The sequence below is a fragment of the Amphiura filiformis genome, chromosome 10 (assembly GCF_039555335.1).
Source record: "Amphiura filiformis chromosome 10, Afil_fr2py, whole genome shotgun sequence".
Taxonomy (NCBI): domain Eukaryota; kingdom Metazoa; phylum Echinodermata; class Ophiuroidea; order Amphilepidida; family Amphiuridae; genus Amphiura; species Amphiura filiformis.
In genome coordinates this window covers 48,252,766-48,272,916 of record NC_092637.1, presented here as the reverse complement: position 1 = coordinate 48,272,916, position 20,151 = coordinate 48,252,766, and the positions used below count along the sequence as shown (strand labels likewise).

The following is a 20,151-nucleotide window of genomic DNA, read 5'->3' as shown; positions in this document are numbered from 1 at the left end:
ATATCTGGTTGTAGTTTCACACCTTAGGTAAAACCAAACCGGTATTGTTCGACTGAGGATAGTTTTGGCGGCATTTTCTGGCGAAAAAGTGACAAAAAGCGATCCAAAACTTAGCTACATATCGTGCCTCCGTTTGTATCACGGGACACACGAGCAATTCAAAATGGCCGCTCGTTGACGCCATTCATTTTGTTTCCCACGTAAAACAACCATTGCAGCCTGTAAGTTACAATAGATGTTTGTACATACACATTGTATTTCATGTACGGTAGGTGATTGTTGCTATGTTAGGGTGATTACTCTATCGTTATGTCTTCATTACCGTCCGATAAGACGAGTTAATCAGATATTCATACGGTGGGGATTGGTAGGGACCCGTCTGACATTTTAGTAATAAAGTTAGCCAGTCCTTACTTTACCACTAACGTTAGCGACCAGCCTCCGTGCTCAGGTTTGCTTACTGGGCTTGAGTCGGCGTGTTGGGGGGTAGTGCCCCCCTCCCTTTTCTCCTCGCTTCGCCTCGGCCCTGTCGGGCTTGCCCTTCCCTGGTGACGGAGCGGGACCCACACCCGCTCTTTTTCACCCTCAGGGAGTGCTCACGATCTTCTAGATGTCTTTCTTTTGCTTAGGACTCTCCGAGTTCCAGCTTGACGATTGGGATAGGCTCCATCATCGCCATAAGGCGAAGAAGAAATCTACCAAGGGCACTGGTAAGGTCGATCACGTGGATTCTGCTGTGACAGCCCCTATGGGTCATGGCAGGTCTGCTTAAGGGGCTCCGGTCCCCGGACAAGCAGGCGGTTCCTTCGAGGACTGCTAAGCGCGTCCAAAGGCTCAGCAGCCAGCGAAAGCACTGACTATCGTCGGAGCAAAGTAGCAGGCAGCAGAGCGGTAACCACCAGCGAAAACCCTAAGCGGGTTTTGTAGCAGGAGGATACCAGTCCTCTAGCGAAAATCCTCACGGGTTTTTAGCAGGAGGACACCCGTCTGTTGCAGGCATATCTACGGGCTCAAACAGCCACAGGAGTAGCCAGCGACGGGCAGCATGCAAGGGTACCCCGGGCTTGCCTGGGTTGAACCCTAGCATGCATGGGTTCAACAGAGACGATACCGCGGCTAACGCTGTGGGTGTAGTCTTAGCAGAACCAACTGGGGTTGTCACACGGCAGCGTTCCATGGCGGGACCGCCGAGTGATACCCTGGGCCCTAGAATAGCTGCTGGCTGTCCACAGGGACTGGCTGGCGATTATTCAGGGGTTGGGCTCGCAGTCTCTCACGGGACAGCGACCCAGGTGCATTCGATGGCAGCTACAAAGGCGAGCTACGGCTTGACTTCAGTGGTAGCCGCTATGCACCCGCCCATAGCTGCCGTGAGTGGTCCGCCACACACAGCGACCTTGGGCGAAGCTCTAGAGGGTACAGTAAGTAGCTTGAACAGCCTAGCTGATCAACAACCCACTTATGTCCTCGAGAGCCAGCGGGCGTGGGTGATCCATTATCGTCAATGGGTCAATTACCCTCTCTTGATCGATCACTGTCAAATCAACAGGGCATAGCTCCATTGATTGGCGCTGCCTATTCAGGTGGCGAGGTGATTGATCGGGGTATCTGCAGCTCAGCTACCCGTGGTACTAGGCAAGCTCCCTCTAGCCAAGGGACAGCCGGTATAGCGGGGTACCCATACACCCGGCTTGACCCCCTTGCGGGGAACGCGTGAGGCATGGGTACAGTGGTACACAGCCGGGAGCCCTCACGGGCACCTACGCTGGAACCACGCATACAGCGGTACACAGCCGGGAACCCTCAAGGGTACCCACGCTGATACCGCACCGGTACCGCAGCACCCGCCTTAGTCGCCACAGTCTCTGTGGCAACAAGGGGGGGGGGGAGGCGGTGCTGGTACTACAGTACCATGGGGTTACCCTGGTGGCGGATCCTTTCAGGGTCAGCTGCCGGCTGGGTATGCCCGTGGTACCCGCCGCAGGGTGTTTCTTCCACGGCCTAGCACCGTGGCAAGTGTCGCCTAGCGATGGCCACGCAGTACCAACATCAGCTGTTGACCAGGCCAGCCGGCATGGGGCTAACCCAGATCTTGATCAGGGTAGGCCCGTGCTGCTAAGCGCTAGGGCGGCGGCTGCGAGAGCATCTTGGGACCCAGTGGTGCCATGGCGGATACCTCAGGGTCTTGCGGGAGTACTCCCTCTTCTGCTGGCAGGTAGTCGGCGAGCCACACAGTGGTTATGCCTTCTTACCCGCTTTCAGATGCCCGTCCTCAGTTACCGTCATCATCGGAGCATGATCACGGATACTGTGGGCGAGGGAAAGGAGTCGGAAGCTGAGTCCGGTAGTGACATCACTACAATCTCCTTCCCCGCTGCCCAGCGAGGGGAGCAACAACACTGATCTTCCTCCGGACACCCCCTATGGGGGAGTCCATGGAGGAGGACCAGGGATCCTTTCAGTAGGATGCTCAGCTGCTGCTTCCTCACAGGAGACGCCTGCACTCTCATTCCCGGCAAACCTCACGGGTAGATATCGTGGGGCTGTCGAGCTCAGTAGAGCTATGGCGCTTGCGTGCTTGCACGCTTCCTCTGCGTGTAGCGCGGGAGGACCACGGGACCTACCTGAGGGGATCCGAGAGGGACCCAGATGTCGTCAAGCGTATCACGCTCAGACAACATCTGAGCTCTTCCATGAGGTGAGCCTATTAGCGGTGCTAACAGCTAGCCTCAACGAGAGCTCCATGGGCCTAGCCCATAGGGTGTCCACTCAGCGCCGGGGGGTGGGGCCTGCCACTCCAATCGCTCAACGCGATGGAAAGGCAGGGTCCTTTTTCTCTTTGGATGCTTCTGCGCTACGGTGGAGGACCGTGCAAAGAAGTTACCAGCGGGAGCACTCTGAAGAAGTCGGAAACTGCCCTTACCATGGGTAGGAGCTCCGACTTCAGCAGGCCGTGCACCACCAACAGTACCCGAGCCCACTACCTCTGTAGCACCCATTTCTGGGAGGCGCAAGGGTAGCACAGGAACAGCTGGCAAGCCCGAAGAAGAGCAAGCGCTCTTCCAAGGGAAGCTAGGCAGAGCATTCCTGGGGGCTCAGCGGTTTTTCCACAGGGGATCTCCCAGTGGGCGACCGCTTATGGCTTTCACCCAGAGGTGGGAAACCATCTCTCTGGGCGCCTGGGTATGGTCAGTGGTGAGTGGGGGTTACAGACTGGCAACCCAGTCTCCCCACATTCGTCTGCACATTTCAGAGGTCCACAGTAGTGCCGTCAGGCGGCCCCCAGCGTCGGGCACTACTGACAGGGATCACACAGCTTCTCCACAGAAGCGGGCGATTGTCCTGTCTACCCCCGTTCTACGGGTGATCTTGGAGCCATTGGCTCCAAGGAAGACCGGCGACAGGAGCCCCATCCGGAACCGCAGGCTGTTGAACACGTTCTTCAGGCCCAAAAGGTTCAGAATGGGGACTCTCGCCTCGGTGCTAGCCTGCCCCATCAGGGGCATGGGAACAACATCGCTAGATCTCTCGGGCGCCTATCTGCATATGCCAATCGCCTCTCAAGATCGGAGGCATCTGCGCTTCTAGGTACCGGCTCAAACTTACCAGTTTTGATACCGGCCATCCGACCTGTCCATCTCTCCCAGGGTGTTTAACACTCTTGGTCAGAAGCGGTGGCAGCGTACCTGAAGCACAGGGGTGTCAACATCAGTTGCTACCTGGACGTTTGGCTCATATCTGGACGCACTCCACTGAAGGCAGCCAGGTCTCATGGGGTTGATAGTCCGTGGGGTGCGGGACCCTGGATTTTTTTGATCAGCTCAAAAAGTCCAGCGTGGTCCCGACGCAGAACACCACTATTTGTAGGGGCCCAGATCACCCTCACGGAGGGGTTCGCGGTGCTCTCATCCGGCGGGTGATTTAACATGGTGCGGTGTGCCTGACTCTTGGCGAGTCTCGGGCAAAACCCGCTGTGGCATGGATGAAGGTGGTAGGCCTAATGGCCAGTATGGTAGACCTCGTACTGTACTGCCGTTTCTCGTTAGGCTTACCCAACTACACCTTCTAGCCTGCTTGCAGGCCCAGTCGTCACCAATATCCCTCGCGGTTCCGTTGTCGGAGATCGCGCGAGAGAACTCTGGTGGTGGACCCATCAGCCCAATTTGACCCAGTGTGTCAGGTTTCCTGCACCCCCGCTATGTCACGCAGCGCCGACCATAGCGTCAAACCGGGGCTGGGGGTCCACATCCACGGAGACTCCGTCTCGGGCCTATGGGGGCCATAGAGACAGAGTTTCACATCAACCTCCCTCGCTCACGAGGAGGTGATCGTGGAATCACATACCGTTGTCCTCACGGATAACACAACCGTGGTAGCCTACCCCAACAGACAAGGGGACTCCGGGCCACCACGATTGAGCCTGCATGCACGACACCTGATAGGGTGGTGCAAGTTCAGGCAGATTACGATGAGAGCGATACACATCGCGGGCGTCACCAGCATCCTCGCGCACAATCTGTCACGAGGAAGGGTGTCGGGACCAGCAGAATGGTCCCTTGCTCCGCCAGAGTCGCTCAGGCGATCTTCAAGGGATGTACCACCCCTCGAAAGATCTGTTCGCATCTCATCGCAATCATCCACTGCCGGTGTACTGCTCAAGGGTCGCGGACCCCAAGCATTCACCGTGGGCGCTCTGTCCATAGACTGGGGAGGATGACAGCTTATGCAGTCCCTCCGATCTCACTACTCATGAGGGTGGTGACCAAGATCGGGTGGGAAGACTGCATTGTCATTCTGCTAGCGGCAAGGCCGCTGGCACTCCCAGTACCAGATCTACTCCGGATGCCGGGCGGAGGTACCAGTCTATCACTAGAGCACCTGCAGTTAGCTGCATGGCCCTTACCAGGAGCAGCGCAGCGAGGGATACTTTTCATCAGAAGCTGTTTTTCTCATCGCCGGGGGCTGGCGGAAGTCTACCCTCCGTGCACGTATAGCCAGAGTCTGGCTCCATACTACGCTTGGTGCAATGAGACAAATAGCTCTCCCATAGAAACCTCTGTGCTGCTAGTTCGGAGTTTCTGACAGAAAAGTTCCAAGCAAGACTTCAGCGGGCCACTGGGGCCAGCTATAAGTCAGCTGTCCTCTCCATTCACCGAGGTTTCGAGGCGGGTCGACTATCATAACCGATGGTTACCTTATTAGTCTACGCCTCGACGGTATGTTCAGCGAGTGTCTACCAAAAGGAAAGTGATCCTCCTAAGGGATCCCAACACAGTCTTAGATTACTTTAAGGGTCACCCTTTTGACCTTCCGTCAAAAGCGACGCTTAAATACGTAACGCTCAAGATGGCTTTCCGATTTGGCGTTGGCTTCGGGACGGCGGTGCTGAGTTGCACTGCGGTCTCGAGGTTAGCTTCCGTGTTCACAAACACTGGGCGACACTGTTTCGGCGCTCTGTTCTCGTGACTACTGAGCGGCGCGGTGCATACCGACATTCGTCCCTCTCAATCCCCAGGGTTGGGCAAGGTTCGGCTGAAGCCAAAGATAGGCTGGGGTGTCCGATAAGGCGCTGCAGCACTATTTCTTCGAACACAAGCCTTGCGAGGACTCACGACCGCATTCATCACCCTTACAGAGCCTTTCGGTCCAGCCGCTGTCGCAATGGCTGGTCCAGGTGTTGATGGGGTCCGGGGGATCGCGAAGGTTTCGCGTCCCACGACCCGCTCGACACGAGCTATCTCATCATCTTGGGTATACCGTTCGGTTGTCCCTTGAGGAGATCTAGCAGGCGGTGTCCCGGAAGCCACCTTCGCCCTTCTCTACGATACTTCCGTTTACGTTAGTAATCAGAGGCAGGCGGGAGGTTTACCGGGACATTGTTCGGCGATCATAATACGGTGGTGTCGGGTACCAGGTTTTCAGACTATACAGAATACTCAGCATGGTAAGAACCAGTGTCGCTATTCTTAACCACCAAACTTATTAAGTAAGGAGGTTTATGTCTGTGATCGCGTGGTCTTTTTTGTTTTCCCGACCGTTGGGGGAAAATATTTCTGACCTCGCGAAAACCATCGTTTATACCCGCTCCCGATCCCTGATCAGATGCTGACCAATCTTGTACCTCCATCCGTCGGTTACTTGCTGATCGATCTTTCAGATGTTGATGCAAGAAGTATCTTAATCAACATCGAAGCGGTAAGATCGACCGGTGTACTGAGTCTAGTCCCAAACAAAAATGTTTGGTAGACTCATAACCGTCTTGATCTTACCTTTCGATATTGATTATCCCGACCCGACCACCCCCTACAAGTTTGGTCCGAGTAGGTGATCCCAAGTCGGATAAAGGGCGATCATATGGTGTGGCGTCACCTTTTGGGTGAGTCCACCGGGGATCGGGGGTTTTTGTTATTTATTCATTTATGTGGGACAAAATGACTATTGGTTTTTCCGCATCTCGGGATCGATGCAAGAAGAAGTATCTTAATCAACATCGGAAAGGTAAGATCGCACCGGTTATGAGTCTACCAAACATTTTTGTTTGGGACTAGTTTTACTGTTTTTACTAAAAAAGAAAATGCATTGATGAGATCATTTTGGACCATAAATAGTAGAGGGGGTGCTCTTCATTTTAAGCTGGTAGAGGGGGCATACCCATTGATGTCAAAGGAGCATGGAATAGATTGCATATAATGCATTGATATAGGATACAGTACTTCATATTTGTAAAAATAACATTTATCTGGCAGTTTGGCTGTTTTTACTTTTAAAAAAATGTGTTGATGAGATAATTTTGGACCATAAATACATGTAGTAGAATGGCGCTCTTCATTGAAGCTGGTAGATGGGGCATTTTCAGTAAATGCATTGATCAGCAAAGGTGCATTTAGTTTTTAACTTGGATAAAATAGATTGTCTGCATTGATTTTATTGATGTCGGATTTATTTATCTGCCAGTTTTGCTCTTTTTGACAGTCTAAGAAAACTGTTGATGGAAGCATTTTGAATCATAAATAGAAGGCCCATCTTCATTAAATTAAAACTGGGGGAGTTTGATAAATAAAATGAAAGATTAACAGCACTGGGTTAGAGACAAGAGTTATGCTCAGTGTCCGAAATAAGGAAAATATGGAGGTTATCCCGAGGATAACTAAAGCATTAATTCTGCTTGTCCTCAATACATTTTGGTTGTCCCCAAAATGTGTCATACTTTTTGAGGTAAAATATAGTGGTTGTCCAGGGGGTAAGTACATAGCTCAATAAAAGGGTGGTTCTTAATTTTCAAAAGTCTGAAATACCTTGCTCCCACCCCTTCAAATGGTGATCCTGGATGAAAAACTTATTCTCAGAAATTTTCAGAAATATTGAATATGATTTAGAGGTAGCTCAAGAGCCCTCAATGTGGCCTTGATTTGGCGAATTTTAGTTGTCGGACATTTTTGAGCAAGTTTACAAGGGTCTATTTTCAAAATAAAGTGTTTCCTGATACCCAGTCTTTGTAATTGCATTAACAATAACTAGTTTAACATACCAATAGCAAAAGATGTCTTGTATTTACTTCCATTGTGATTATAAACCAGACCAAAAATGGCATTTAGTACCACACGCAATGCTAAAATATTGCCCGTCAGCCTTTTGGGGCAATTTTGAGGGCCACTAGTTTTAAAAAGAGAATATCATGATGCTCAAAACTTTGTAATTGCATTAACATTAACTACTTAAACATATAAATAACAAAAAATATCTTGTATTGTCATTCATTATTGTTTTAAACTCAACCAAATATAGTACTTTGTGACATGAATACCCCAAAAAATACTATGTATCGGCCATTTCGGGCAATTTTACAAGGGTCTATTTTCAAAACGCAGTGTCTCTTGGTACTGAATCTTTGTAATTGCATTTAACAATAAGTAGTTTTACACATTATAGCTCTAGATGTCTTGTTATTACTTCTATTATTGTTTTAAGATAAACCAAATATGGTACTTTGTACCATTTGACCCCGAAATAATGTGTGTCAGCTCAGTCGGCCATTTTGTGCAATTTTACAAGGGTCTATTTTCAAAACACAGTGTCTCCTGATACTAAATCTTTGTATTTGCATTTACAGTAACTAGTTGAACACATATTATAGATGTCTTGTATTTACTTCCATTATTGTTTCCAAATGTGGTACATGTACTTTGTGACATTGCGTGTCAGTTGGCCATTTTACATGGGCCTATTTTCAAAACAGAGTGTCTCTTGGTATTAAATGTTTGAAATTGCATTGAGAGAAACAGTTCCACATATTTTTTAACAAAATATGCCTTGTAAAGTTGTATTAACTGCCATTGCTGTTTTATTCTAATTCTAAATTTATTAATTGTTGTGGTCGTTGCGATAGATAGGTTGTATGTTTACAGGTAAAGTTCTAGGCACTGGAGAGCTTTTTTATTGTCATTCCCCTCTTACCATGCTTAAAGGTTATTACCCCTCATCACCGCGAGTTACTTTGAGCTCTCTATATCTATCATCTTCTTTGGAGGCTTTCCCCCTCATGATACCCACTTCATGAAACTGGGTCCCTTGAATCAAGCATCAATATCATTTTACTCATTGGATGTTCCAAGGGCAAAAATTCAAACTGACACACTATGACATATGTATGAGGAGAAAGGCATTCAAGAGTTTTTCCTATTTTCTGTGGCTCTAAGCATGGTTCACTGCACCCCTAGCAGCCTGTGCTCCACATAATGATATCCAGCTAATTGCAGGCTTATGAAGACAACCATCATGTTTTTCACAAATAGCACACAATCTGACAATGAAGTCCAGCTGCAGTTCCTGCTTCAAGTTGTATCTGAGCATCGGCACCAGTTTGCTAGTCAACCTTGGCAGATTCTTAGTTTAATGAAAGCAACTAAGGGGAATCTTTTGTTATAAATATGTTGAACAAGTTGCTGCTAATGCAATTACAAAGATTTATTATCAAGAGACACTCTGTTTTGAAAATAGGCCCCATTATGTAAAGCTCAAAATGGCTATTACTGACAAACAGTTTTTGGGCCATGGCACAAAGAATCATATTTGGTTGATCTTAAAACAATAATGGAAGTAAATACAAGACATCTAGTACTATAATATGTGTTCAACTAGTTACTGTAAATGCAAATACAAAGATTTAGTATCAGGAGACACTGTGTTTGAAAGTAGAGCCTTGTAAAATTGCTCGAAATGGCCGATTGACACGCAGTATTTCGGGGTCAAATGGCACAATGTACCATATTTGGTTGATTTTAAAACAATAATGGAAGTAAAAACAAGGTATCTAATGCTATATATGTGTTAAACTACTTAATGTTAATGCAATCACAAAGATTCAGTACCAAGAGACACTGTGTTTTGAAAATAGACCCTTATAAAATTGCCCCAAATGGCCGATACACAGTATTTTCGGGGTATTTATCTCACAAAGTACTATATTTGGTTAAGTTTAAAACAATAATGAATGACAATACAAGATATTTTATGTTATTTATATGTTTAAGTAGTTAATGTTAATGCAATTACAAAGTTTTGAGCATCATGATATTCTCTTTTTTAAACTAGTGGCCCTCATAATTGCTCAAAAAGGCTGACGAGCAAAATTTTAGCAGTGCGTGGCATGAAATGCCATTTTTGGTCTGGTTTATAATCACAATGGAAGTAAATACAAGACATCTTTTGCTATTGGTATGTTAAACTAGTTATTGTTAATGCAATTACAAAGACTGAGTATCAAGAAACACATGATTTTGAAAATAGACCCTTGCAAACTTGCTAAAAAATGTCCGGCGACTAAATTTCGGCCAAATCGCGGCCACATTGAGGGCTCTTGAGCTACCTCTAAATCATATTCAATATTTCTAAAAATTTCAGGGAATAAGTTTTTCATCCAGGATCACCATTTGAAGGGGTGGGAGCAAGGTATTTCAGACTTTTGAAAATTAAGAACCACTCAATATGGTTGTCCCCAGTGATTTTTGGACAAGAGGACAAGAGGATAAGTGCTTATTTCGAACACTGGTTATGCTTGCAACTTTTTCTCACACAACATCATGCTCATTCTTCATGACATAAAGCAGGCTTTCATGAGCTAAATTGTGAATCGGTAATGTCTGGGTTGACAGATGCTAGCTTATATAATGTAGGAGAACGATGAACTGTTTTCATAAAGTGCTAATGTTATCCTCTTACATGCAATACAACTTGCATGAATTATGAATTTTCTTGTCACTTATATGCTGCATATCAGTACCGGTATTCACACAGATTTGTCCTGTGTTGAGTTCACTTGACCTGATGGCTCATTTGGGCTCATCACTTTTTCATTTTAAGGTACCGTACTGGTACAGGTATGTATGGGGCTAGCACCAGCTTAGGCCAACAAAAAAGTTGTTTGGTTTCCTCGTCCACCTTGTGGAAGGCAGGGTCGGTCAGTCAGGATTTATTTTTTATTTTTTTATTTGTTTAAAGGTCAAAGCCAGAAGTAATTTAATAAAAAATAAATTAATTTAAAAAAAAATTATCTTCATTGTTGAAATATATTTTCCGAATGGTTAAAAAAAAACCAAAAATGCAAACTTTAATTTCCAAAATTAGGGTCAGTATTGTACAATGAAAATTTTTTTCCAGATTTTCAAGATTAGTGTCGTTTTTTGTCTAAGATTAAAAGAGCCTTTTTTCTCATAAAATGTAGTAAGATACATATTTTACAGTGTACAAAAATTACATTGTAGTGAGCATGTAAAATAGTGTGATTGACCTCTTTGAAGATAAAAAAAAATCATCTTATAAATCCTGCCTACATTGTAAGCAGAGTAAGATACCTTACACTTCCTACAATGCATTTCTTTAGGTACGGTATACTTTGCTTTTCAGTACAACATGGGTCGATAGGGAGTAGGGACAAAAATTGCATTGAACAGCAAATCAGTACAGGGAAGAAATGCATTGTGGGAAGTGTAAGATATTTTCTCTGCAGCTTGAGATCCAAGTATGAATAATCTGATCAGTTTGTTTTGTGTGTGGAAATTTAATTTAATTAGGCCAAGTATAAAGTCAACAGCATTTTAATCACTTCAGTTTTACATAATTAATCCTTCTCATTAACAAAATCACCTTAAAGGTTCTGCAAATCAGTCACAATCAGCGTTTTCAGTGTTCCTGACTTCCCGCTAATTAGACAGTGGCTCAATATCTACCAAGCATGTTCAGAACTTTGACCCAGAAAAATAATAACAAAACACAAGAGGCTTGATATTCATTAGGCCACTATTATGACATAAATCCGCGTACATTTTTATGTAGGTAAAGTGGCTCAAACTAGGAAGTCCTGTAGCACAGTGTGTAATCATATTCATAGATCCATTCTTGATTTCCTAAAACCACAAGTTGTACTCCACACACAATATTCTAAAAATGAAAAAAAAACTCAACTCTTAGCCAAAAGTAGAATTAGCCAAACTGGAAGACTCGTGGAGTCGAGCAGAATTAGTAGAGATGATCCTGCTGGAAATCCCAAGTGATCTCATCGTAGACTCCGTGTCGCTGCTGTAGGCCGTAATCCCAGCTTGACCTTATTAATGACATCATGCCTGATTAAGACGGGGCTTAGGCTACACTCGTGATGACGGGGTATTAGCCAAGGTGTGAAGGAGGTGAGGAGATCTTAAACGACACGCTGGGTTTCAAGTTTAACATGATGTCATATTGCTAGTTTTTGTTGGCGATAAGTGGGTAATCCTTTGGGGAGCGGAGTTAATTGTAGACTTAAGCAAAGTGTATGATTTTACTCTTACTTTATTTTTGCTATTGATTGTGCTTGGTGTCATTAATGAGGGAATTTTTAGCTTCTACTGTTTGTTGATAAGTGGTTATATTGTTGTGTGGGGAAGGGGCAAGTATTAAATTGCAGAATTTTACTATATATCTATTATCCCTGCTGCTGACTCTTACTTAGCTTCTTTGATGGTATGAAATGTGAAGAAGGATAAGGATTTTGAGTGTGGAGTGAGAACCAGGGTGTCAAATTTATTATTGGGTTCAATTCAGACATACCTTCTATAATCTGTGATGTGTGTACAGATTATAGAATCTGAGTGTGTTTATTGTCCTTTCTGTTTTGCAATAATTGCGTTTAGTTGATTTCCCGGTATAAAATGAGAAATTTGTGATTCTGAAAAACATCCAGGGTTTCATACATAATTTGTGCTTGGTTTTCTGCACATATCGACTGCTCAGTGCCAGAAGTGAGTAAGTGCAATAGCTGCCCTGTGAACATTTGGAAATTTTCGCAATTTACACGTACAGTATATTGTACTCATCTACACATGGCAGCTATTGCACTTGCCCACTTCTGGCAATGAGCAGTCGATATCTGCTTGTATCTTCACGTGTCCACTCTTGCTTTGGTTCATTTCAAGGTACCCGTTCACAAACACTTGTTGGGGGGGCGAAATTTTTTGACCCTCCTAAGGGGGGGGGGCCTGAAAAAAATGACCACAAATTTCCTGGGGAAAATTGAGTTTATATGCTTTTCTATGGGGTTGACCCATAATTTTCATGTCAAAAGGGGCCCTGAAATTTTGAGTACTCGAAAGGGGCCCCGAAATTTTTTTTTGCATCAGGCCCCCCTTACAAGTGTTTGTGAACGGTCCCTAAGTGATTCTATCTACCTCTGGTATTAAGTGGTGTTGAGGATTGCATGTCAGTTGAATGTGTAGGGAACAAGTTGACTGTGTCGTCTTGTTGAGGATTGATTTTCAAACTACAGCTGTTCCAATGTCTTCTTATTTTGTTTCCTATAATAAAACCCTGTAGGTGAATGTGCACATGATCAATGTGCAGTTTGCGCACTAGACGATCAGTCATGTGAGATGACTGGCTATTTGAAACAGTGGTTAGGTAGGTGTAGCTGACTGTACGTGTTAATGATGAGCAGCTCTACATTTTAGGCCAAGGAAAGTCGATTTTGAGTTTCCCGTCACCCGCCCTCACTTTATTTTCTGACCCTCACTTGAATTCATTATTGTGATTTTTCAACAAATACCGATAAAAACTGGTTATTTGCAAAAAAATGATGAATATCCATTTATTTTTTGTGGAAAAATCAAAATCAAAACATACATTTTGCTGTCAACCTTGCAGACTCTTCTTAATATACTTTTGAATCTCATTTGGGCTAAACATCCATCTTCAAGGGAGTGAGCGGTAAATAACAACACATTTTACATGCGTGCTTGTTATATAATGAAAGGCAGAATAATATTGAATAATGAATTATGTGACGGGAAACTCAAAATTGACTGTTAATTAGTGGCCTTATGTTTAACAATTACATTTTGTAATCATTGTAATAGTATAAATCAATTTAAGTTTTAAATGTTGACAATGTTGTGTGATACTTTTATATCATGTTATTGTTGTTGAAAACTGTTGTTTGTTTATGGTTTGTATTTGTTTTAAATATTTGATATAGCCCTACACATTTTTTATCTCTGGTATTGTTTTGTTGTTGTGAACTTTTTGTGGTGGTAACTTGACAAGATTAACTAATTTCTAGGAGAATTTGAGTAGATGTTGGTGGTTCAAAACAATTTTCAACTTTACGTACCGTAACATTTGAAATGGTTACTAGACGTTGCACCTAACCATTACCAAAAAATATTCTTTAAAATCCTAACTTTTTCTTTTCCCTAACATAAATGTTGTACTAAGTATGTTTTGTCACTAATGATTAAAATAACTTCATGAATATGCATTAAATCCAATCACACAGTTTGTTAATTGTATGCAGATGCAAATGCAAGTTATTGATGAAGTCTGTGTGTGATGTGGTATGCGACAATAATATAATATTGACTTCGCTTTATCCTGTGAACAAAATATTTTATGTGCGCTACTGCAGTTGGTCAGTAGCAGTAAGAAAGAAAAATGGGAAAGTGACGGTTTTGAAGGTTAATGGCTTTGCAACAGTAAATAAGGAAAAAAATTTCTCTGGACCTCGGAATATCCCGTCAGAATACGCTTGGACTGCATCAATCGGGATATTCATTGGTTCCAAGAGCAAGATCTTCTCGGGGGGGGGGCCGGGGGCACTCAAATTTTTTTGGTAGGGGTGTGCCACCGCCAGTTTTGAACTTGAGGTCTAAGGAACTGAAAAAACAGCCAAAAAGGAGGGTCTAGGGAACTGATCGGCCGGTCAAAAGGGGGTCTTGGGAACTGATTGACCGGCAAAAAGGGGGGGTATCGGGAACTGATCGGCCGACAAAATCCGAAAAATCTCGGAAACTAAACCCGCAGGCCAAACCAGGGTTCAATTTTGTGGCGTTTTTGCCCCAGATTTTTGAAGGAATCGATTTCACTTTGAATTGTGCATTATAAATGCAAAATAGGTCTGGTTTGGCCTATTACGATGGAAACCTCAACAAAGCAAAACAGCATTCAAATCAAAATTACTAGACCCTGTAGACCTACAATCTATGCTATTAGCCTACTGACAATTAGAGCAGCAGCCCACCATAAAAACAAACCCACAAGAATTTTTTTTTTCAGTGCCGAAAAGAAAAACATTTAGACAACATTGAACTGCCATGCGTAACATGAGATGATTGAGTGAAGTGTGCAGAATTTGACACCCATTGCACTCCCGATTTCACTAGACCAGTAGATCGTAAATTACCTTTTAATTCATTGTTTATGGAGAGCTGCAAGGATGTGTACATAATTATTTAAGGTACTTTTCCTCATATTTGGCAATTTTATTCCCAAAAGAGATCTCAAAATCATTTATTTCTAGCTAAATGTTCACCAGCTGGAGGCATCGCGATCGTCAGCAGTGCTGCAATGTTTATAAACACGGTCAACCAGTGTTGCCACTATAAAAGGAGCCCAAAATCCCGCCCAAAGTTCAGTTTACAATGTGTTTCAATGGGGAAGAAATTAATGGAAAATTCCCTTTGAAGTTTTTGGGCTCGCAAAAGTAGCTTTTGGGTCTGCTTTTGGGCTTGAAATAGTAGGACAGAAAACACGCCTCTCAAGATGCCGATGAGAACGGAAATCGATGATCTGAGGGTCTATGGAACGGCTGGGAAAATTTTGGGGCTTCAGAGCGGGCAAACAATGAATTCAGAAGGTCTAAGGAACCGCCAGCGGCTCTGAAAAAGGGGGTCGTGCCATGCACATACCAGATAGTTGGGAATATGAGTGCCCCCGGGGGCACTTCAATTTGAAATATGTGTAGGGCTGGTACTTTCGCACTAAGGGGCATTCAGTGAGAGCAAAATGTAAAAAATATGGGGTCATTGGGTGAGAGCATGATTTTTGGCATTCGGTGAGAGCAAAATGTAAAAAATATGGGATCATTGGGTGAGAACATGACCCTTTTTTAAATGGAATCTTTGGGTGAGAACCGAAACAGCATCTCAGAAACCTCAAAAATTGAATTTCTAGTTCTAAATGGCATAAAATGTCTTTGTTTTTGTCAAAATAAGTAACAAAATCAGTAATAAATGAAAGTTGCTGTTCAAATTGAACTTGTAAGGGTCTTTGGGTGACAGATCAAATGGAAAAATAAGGGGTCTTCGGGTGACAGAGCATGTGTTCGTAAAATAATATGGGGGTCTTTGCAGCGATATAGAATAATAACTAGATAACTAAAGGACCAATCACAGGACGAGCTAGCTGGAGGAATGGCGACCATATGCTAATTAGGATATTGTTGTTTATGTCCGTGACGTCATTTTTTGCCAAAAATTTTGTGCCGAAAAATGACGAACAATTTCAGTTTTTTTTCCATTACTGTTATATTGTGAAAAACATATAGCTGTGGAGTTAGTCCAATATGTTAGGAAAATATTCAAACCGAGGACACCATGTTGATACTGGCTAAATAAGCTGTATTTTCACTCGTAAGGGTGACAGTCACTGTTGCAATTTCGCTCATTTTATTTTTCACAGACGAAATGAGAAGATTTGACCTTTTGAGGTCATTTAGTAGATCTGTTTACCAGTCGTTTTGATTTTCGTAACAACAGTTCGTCCTTTGAAAAGTGAACTTTGACGTACGTGGTGCGAAACTTTCTTACCACCACTTGCCAAGTTTTCTTACGGTGCTTTCCGAATCTGTTTATCGTGTGATTGATCAATGCATGAGCAGTAATGACACACGGCACCAGGGCATTCGCTTAACTGCCTTGGGGTCTTTGGGTGACAGCGATGCTGAAAAAGGGGGTCTTAACAGCCCTACATACGCGTCATCTCCAAGGTTGGAGTGCCCCCCGATCTTCTATTGATACGCTCAAACTAACTGATCAGTCATTAACCTCTAATTAATCAATACATTTAAATACAAACATGTGCATTTTTTAATTGTGTTGCAGTAATTCTACCATTGAATGATGCGAGAATCCAATAGTGTCTTTATTGATGTTTATTGATGCATAAAATATCCTATTGGTTTAAAAGCACATTGTTATTGATGTTTTAATCTGTTGTTGTATCAAACTGATTATGTTCATTAATAATGTTACACTAAAAATTATAGATCTTTTATTTCGTTGAAAGAGCGTTTCAGGGGGTATTGTACAGTTTATAAAAACAGATGTTTTATAAGCAGATTAATTTTTTAGAAAAGCTTAATTTGAATTGTGTTGGATTCATTGAAATTTATATCACATCTAAGTTCTGATAAGATGCGCTTGAATTGTGATACGTTTCTTGTTCATTCATTTGGATTTGGGGAGGATGAGTCAAGCAATTTACTAGATCTAACTTTTTAACTAAACATTGTTTTCCTGAAACCATTCTTACAATTTTTGCAGGTAAAATGCTACCAGTACACTGTATAGTAGAACCTCTCGACTTACCGGGAAGAAAAGACCAACCTCGCACACCGACAGAAGGCTACGCCATCGTACCAAGTACGCTCCTTCTCAAGGAACTAGTGAGGGTGGCGCTTTCAAAGTTAGAGTTCCCTATGGAACATGTTCATAATGCAACAGGTATGTAGATTCAGCAAGATCTCTGCTCAGTCATTGGACATCACTCCTTGCACAATTCCAGTTCAGTTCAGGGCTCTACCCAAGTGGCAAAATGTGCAAGGGGTCAGTGGTAAATCCCTTTTGCTATCCCCGGTGGGTTCAGTTTGTATTTAAAGGTAGGACGTATGACCGTTCCAGGATTTGAAAATGACCCCTATTTCACGGGGAATCAAGGACATTTGCGGCAATTGTACCCCCTATTTTGCGCGAAATCAAGGAAAATTTGCCCCCAAGGCCCAAATACCTCCCCTATTTTTATCATTTTGAGGACGTATTTTCATTTCACCCCTTATCACAAGGAATCAAGGACATTTTTCCTGAAATAAATACCACTATTTTTACCATTTCAAGGACGCTTTTTAATTTTCCCCTATTTCACAGGGAAATGAGGACAATTTTATCGGAAAAAATACCCTATCAATTTTTGTGTGGAACTACTAAAAAAACGGACAGAAAACATACAAAAAACGAAAACTGTAGCGGTAAAACGTGGACGAAAGTCCTAGAAATACACCCTATTTTTCATTTCAAGGACAATTTTGCTCCAAAACACCCCTAATTTGGACAATAGCAAAAATTTTGTCCTCGAAAATTCATGGACATTTCTCGAAAAGTACCCCTAATTGGAACCATCATGCGTACACATCGTCAGTGAAGACTGAACCCACCGGGTTGCTATCCAGGCTCAAGGGTTAGAGTGTAGTTAATACAATGTAGTAGGGACCATGTGTCATGAACAGGTATGTCATTTAGAGTGGCTATGTTTCATTGTGTCGTAAATTTGGAGTTGTTCCACATCAGAAAATACCTTTCATCTATGTAGTGTGAAGGAAGCTCTTTGACTGGAAGGGGGTAAAATTGGTTATTAATTAGTGCCCGGGGGTGAGGGTGGGAGCACTCATCTTAAATTTTGGTAGGTCTGTGCAATGCAGAGTACTGAACTTTGGGGCTTTTGAACTTGGTCTAGTGAACTAAAATTGGGCCAAGTTATAGGCTGTGGTCTGGAGCTAAGAAATTGCACTCAATTTTGTCAAAATTTGAGCTAAAGAGCTACATTTATCTTAGTTTTACTTTACCCAATGTTATAACTGGTTCAATTCCCATTCACGTATGCTGACTGATCAAAATGGAGGAACTGTGCAGTGGGCGAATAGCCAGGCACTTGAAATGGGCTATTCCAGTTGAAATCCAAACACCCCTAAGACTTGACCTTAATCTTCCCACACAAGGAGTGAAGATTCCTAAGGGAACAAACCAAAAGATCGATGACGTCCTATAAACGTAACTAGTTTTGTTTCTCAGCCGACCCCCTCCCTCCCTGCCAGAAACGTAATAATGAAATGTTGAAAATTTTGACATAATAACAATAATGACACATTCTTCAGACCGATGTTTTTGTACAAACGTAATCAAGTATTTTTACCCCCTCCCCCTAAACGAAACTAGTTTCGTTTATAGGACGTCATCGATCTTTTGGTTTGTTCCCTAAGGCCCAAAAAAAAAAAAAATTGTTGTGTTGCCCTCAACCGTCCGACCCTAAATCCTGAAAAATCAGGGTGCAATTTTTTTTTTTTTTTTTTTTTTGAATGATGATTTTTATAATGTTTTTCACTTAAAATTAATATTTTATTGAAAGACTAGTCTTTAATTGATGTCTAACAGGTATCCAGAAGTCAAAATTGACAAATGTCCCTAATTGAAGAAGTATTATTTAATATTTGAGGGGATTTTTAAAAACTGAAGGTTTAAAAAAAAAAAAATCCGACCAAATTTCCCATTTTCCCACTTGAGGGCAACACAACAATATTTTTTTTTTTGCCTAATGGGAGTCACCCGTTCACAGTCTGCCTCACGATTCACACTCCCTGTGTGGAAGATTAAGGTCATGTCTTCCATAGGGGGTGTAAGGATTTCAAATGGAATAGCCTAATAAGCGAGAACATTACCAGCAAATATATACATACCTGATTCTTTCATCACATGATTAGTCGATATAACCCCATTGTCACCATGCAAAGTCCCCCTTATTTCCTCGGTATGAATCACAACTGTAGTTTGGATAGCGTATCAAATTAAATCTTATCAAACTATAGTCGAATGTGTTGATGGGCAGAGGGATTTAGATCATTTGCAGCGTAGGTTTACTAGGTAATGGCTAATTCTGTTTTGTTTGTAAATGAAAGGAAAAACTTTGTTTGTTATTGCTTGTAATTCTTTTGTCTAATACTGGATAAAAGGAATTACATTATATGTAGACTGCAGAAGTTGTGATTTCAGTCTATATGTTACATTAAAATTGAATTTTCAACCAAGCTATGTGTTCTCTAGTCTTCTCAAAATTAATTGGCATCTCTGCAAATTGCTTGAATAAATATGGGAAAAATGTTATTTTAAATGAGGATGAGTGACTTCGTAATTGCATAGGGTCCATAAAAGAAACACATAAAACATGCCACAAGTAAAAATTGAAACAAACTTGAGGTGTGTGTGTGTCATGTACCACCTACATGTATGTTTTCATCTTTAGAAGAATTTTCAATTTGGATACATTTTTGGCTATTCATGAAAAAATGAATTTTTGAAATGGAAAAAAAAAACATTTTCTTTTCTTTTTTCTCTAAACCTTCTAGGCCAGTTTGTCAACATACTGGACCACTTTTGGACCATTTGGCCATAGTGAGAACACCAGCATTTTGGGCTGTTTGGCTTCTATGAGAACACTTATAATGATCTTTCTTCCCCCCTCTCAGGTGTATTCCAGATCCGCAACTGGAAGCCGTTGCCATTCAATGTAATCACAGACAATCACCAAGCCACAGTGGGCCAAATATTAGGGGATCTTCTCTCGCACATTACACTCAAGATCAAGATATTACCCAGGTAAGAAAGACTTGACAATGAACAAGACAACTGCATCCTGCCTGCACCACCAGACTTCATCAGCCATCTGATTAATGATTATGTGCAATGCACAGATCTTTTAAATTGTGTGATAGGTGGAAGTAGACTATCCATGCCCTGTTGATTGCCACAATAGACGAATCCAATTTCATGCATTCCTACACCTCAATGGCAGCCATTAGCTGAG

At 42.8% G+C, this 20,151-nt stretch overlaps 1 protein-coding gene across 2 annotated transcripts in view; it reads left to right on the top strand.

Annotated features, from left to right (window-relative positions):
* The window catches only part of LOC140162974 (uncharacterized), a 137,316-nt gene that overhangs the window by 22,174 nt on the left and 94,991 nt on the right, over positions 1-20,151 (top strand). Inside the window, exons 3-5 of one of the 2 annotated variants that reach the window (XM_072186297.1) lie at positions 12,844-12,927; positions 16,845-17,024; positions 19,814-19,943. In XM_072186297.1, the coding sequence (XP_072042398.1) occupies positions 12,844-12,927; positions 16,845-17,024; positions 19,814-19,943 (394 nt within the window). The remainder of the gene's footprint in view (positions 1-12,843; positions 12,928-16,844; positions 17,025-19,813; positions 19,944-20,151) is intronic. The other variant, XM_072186298.1, reaches the window with a different exon arrangement.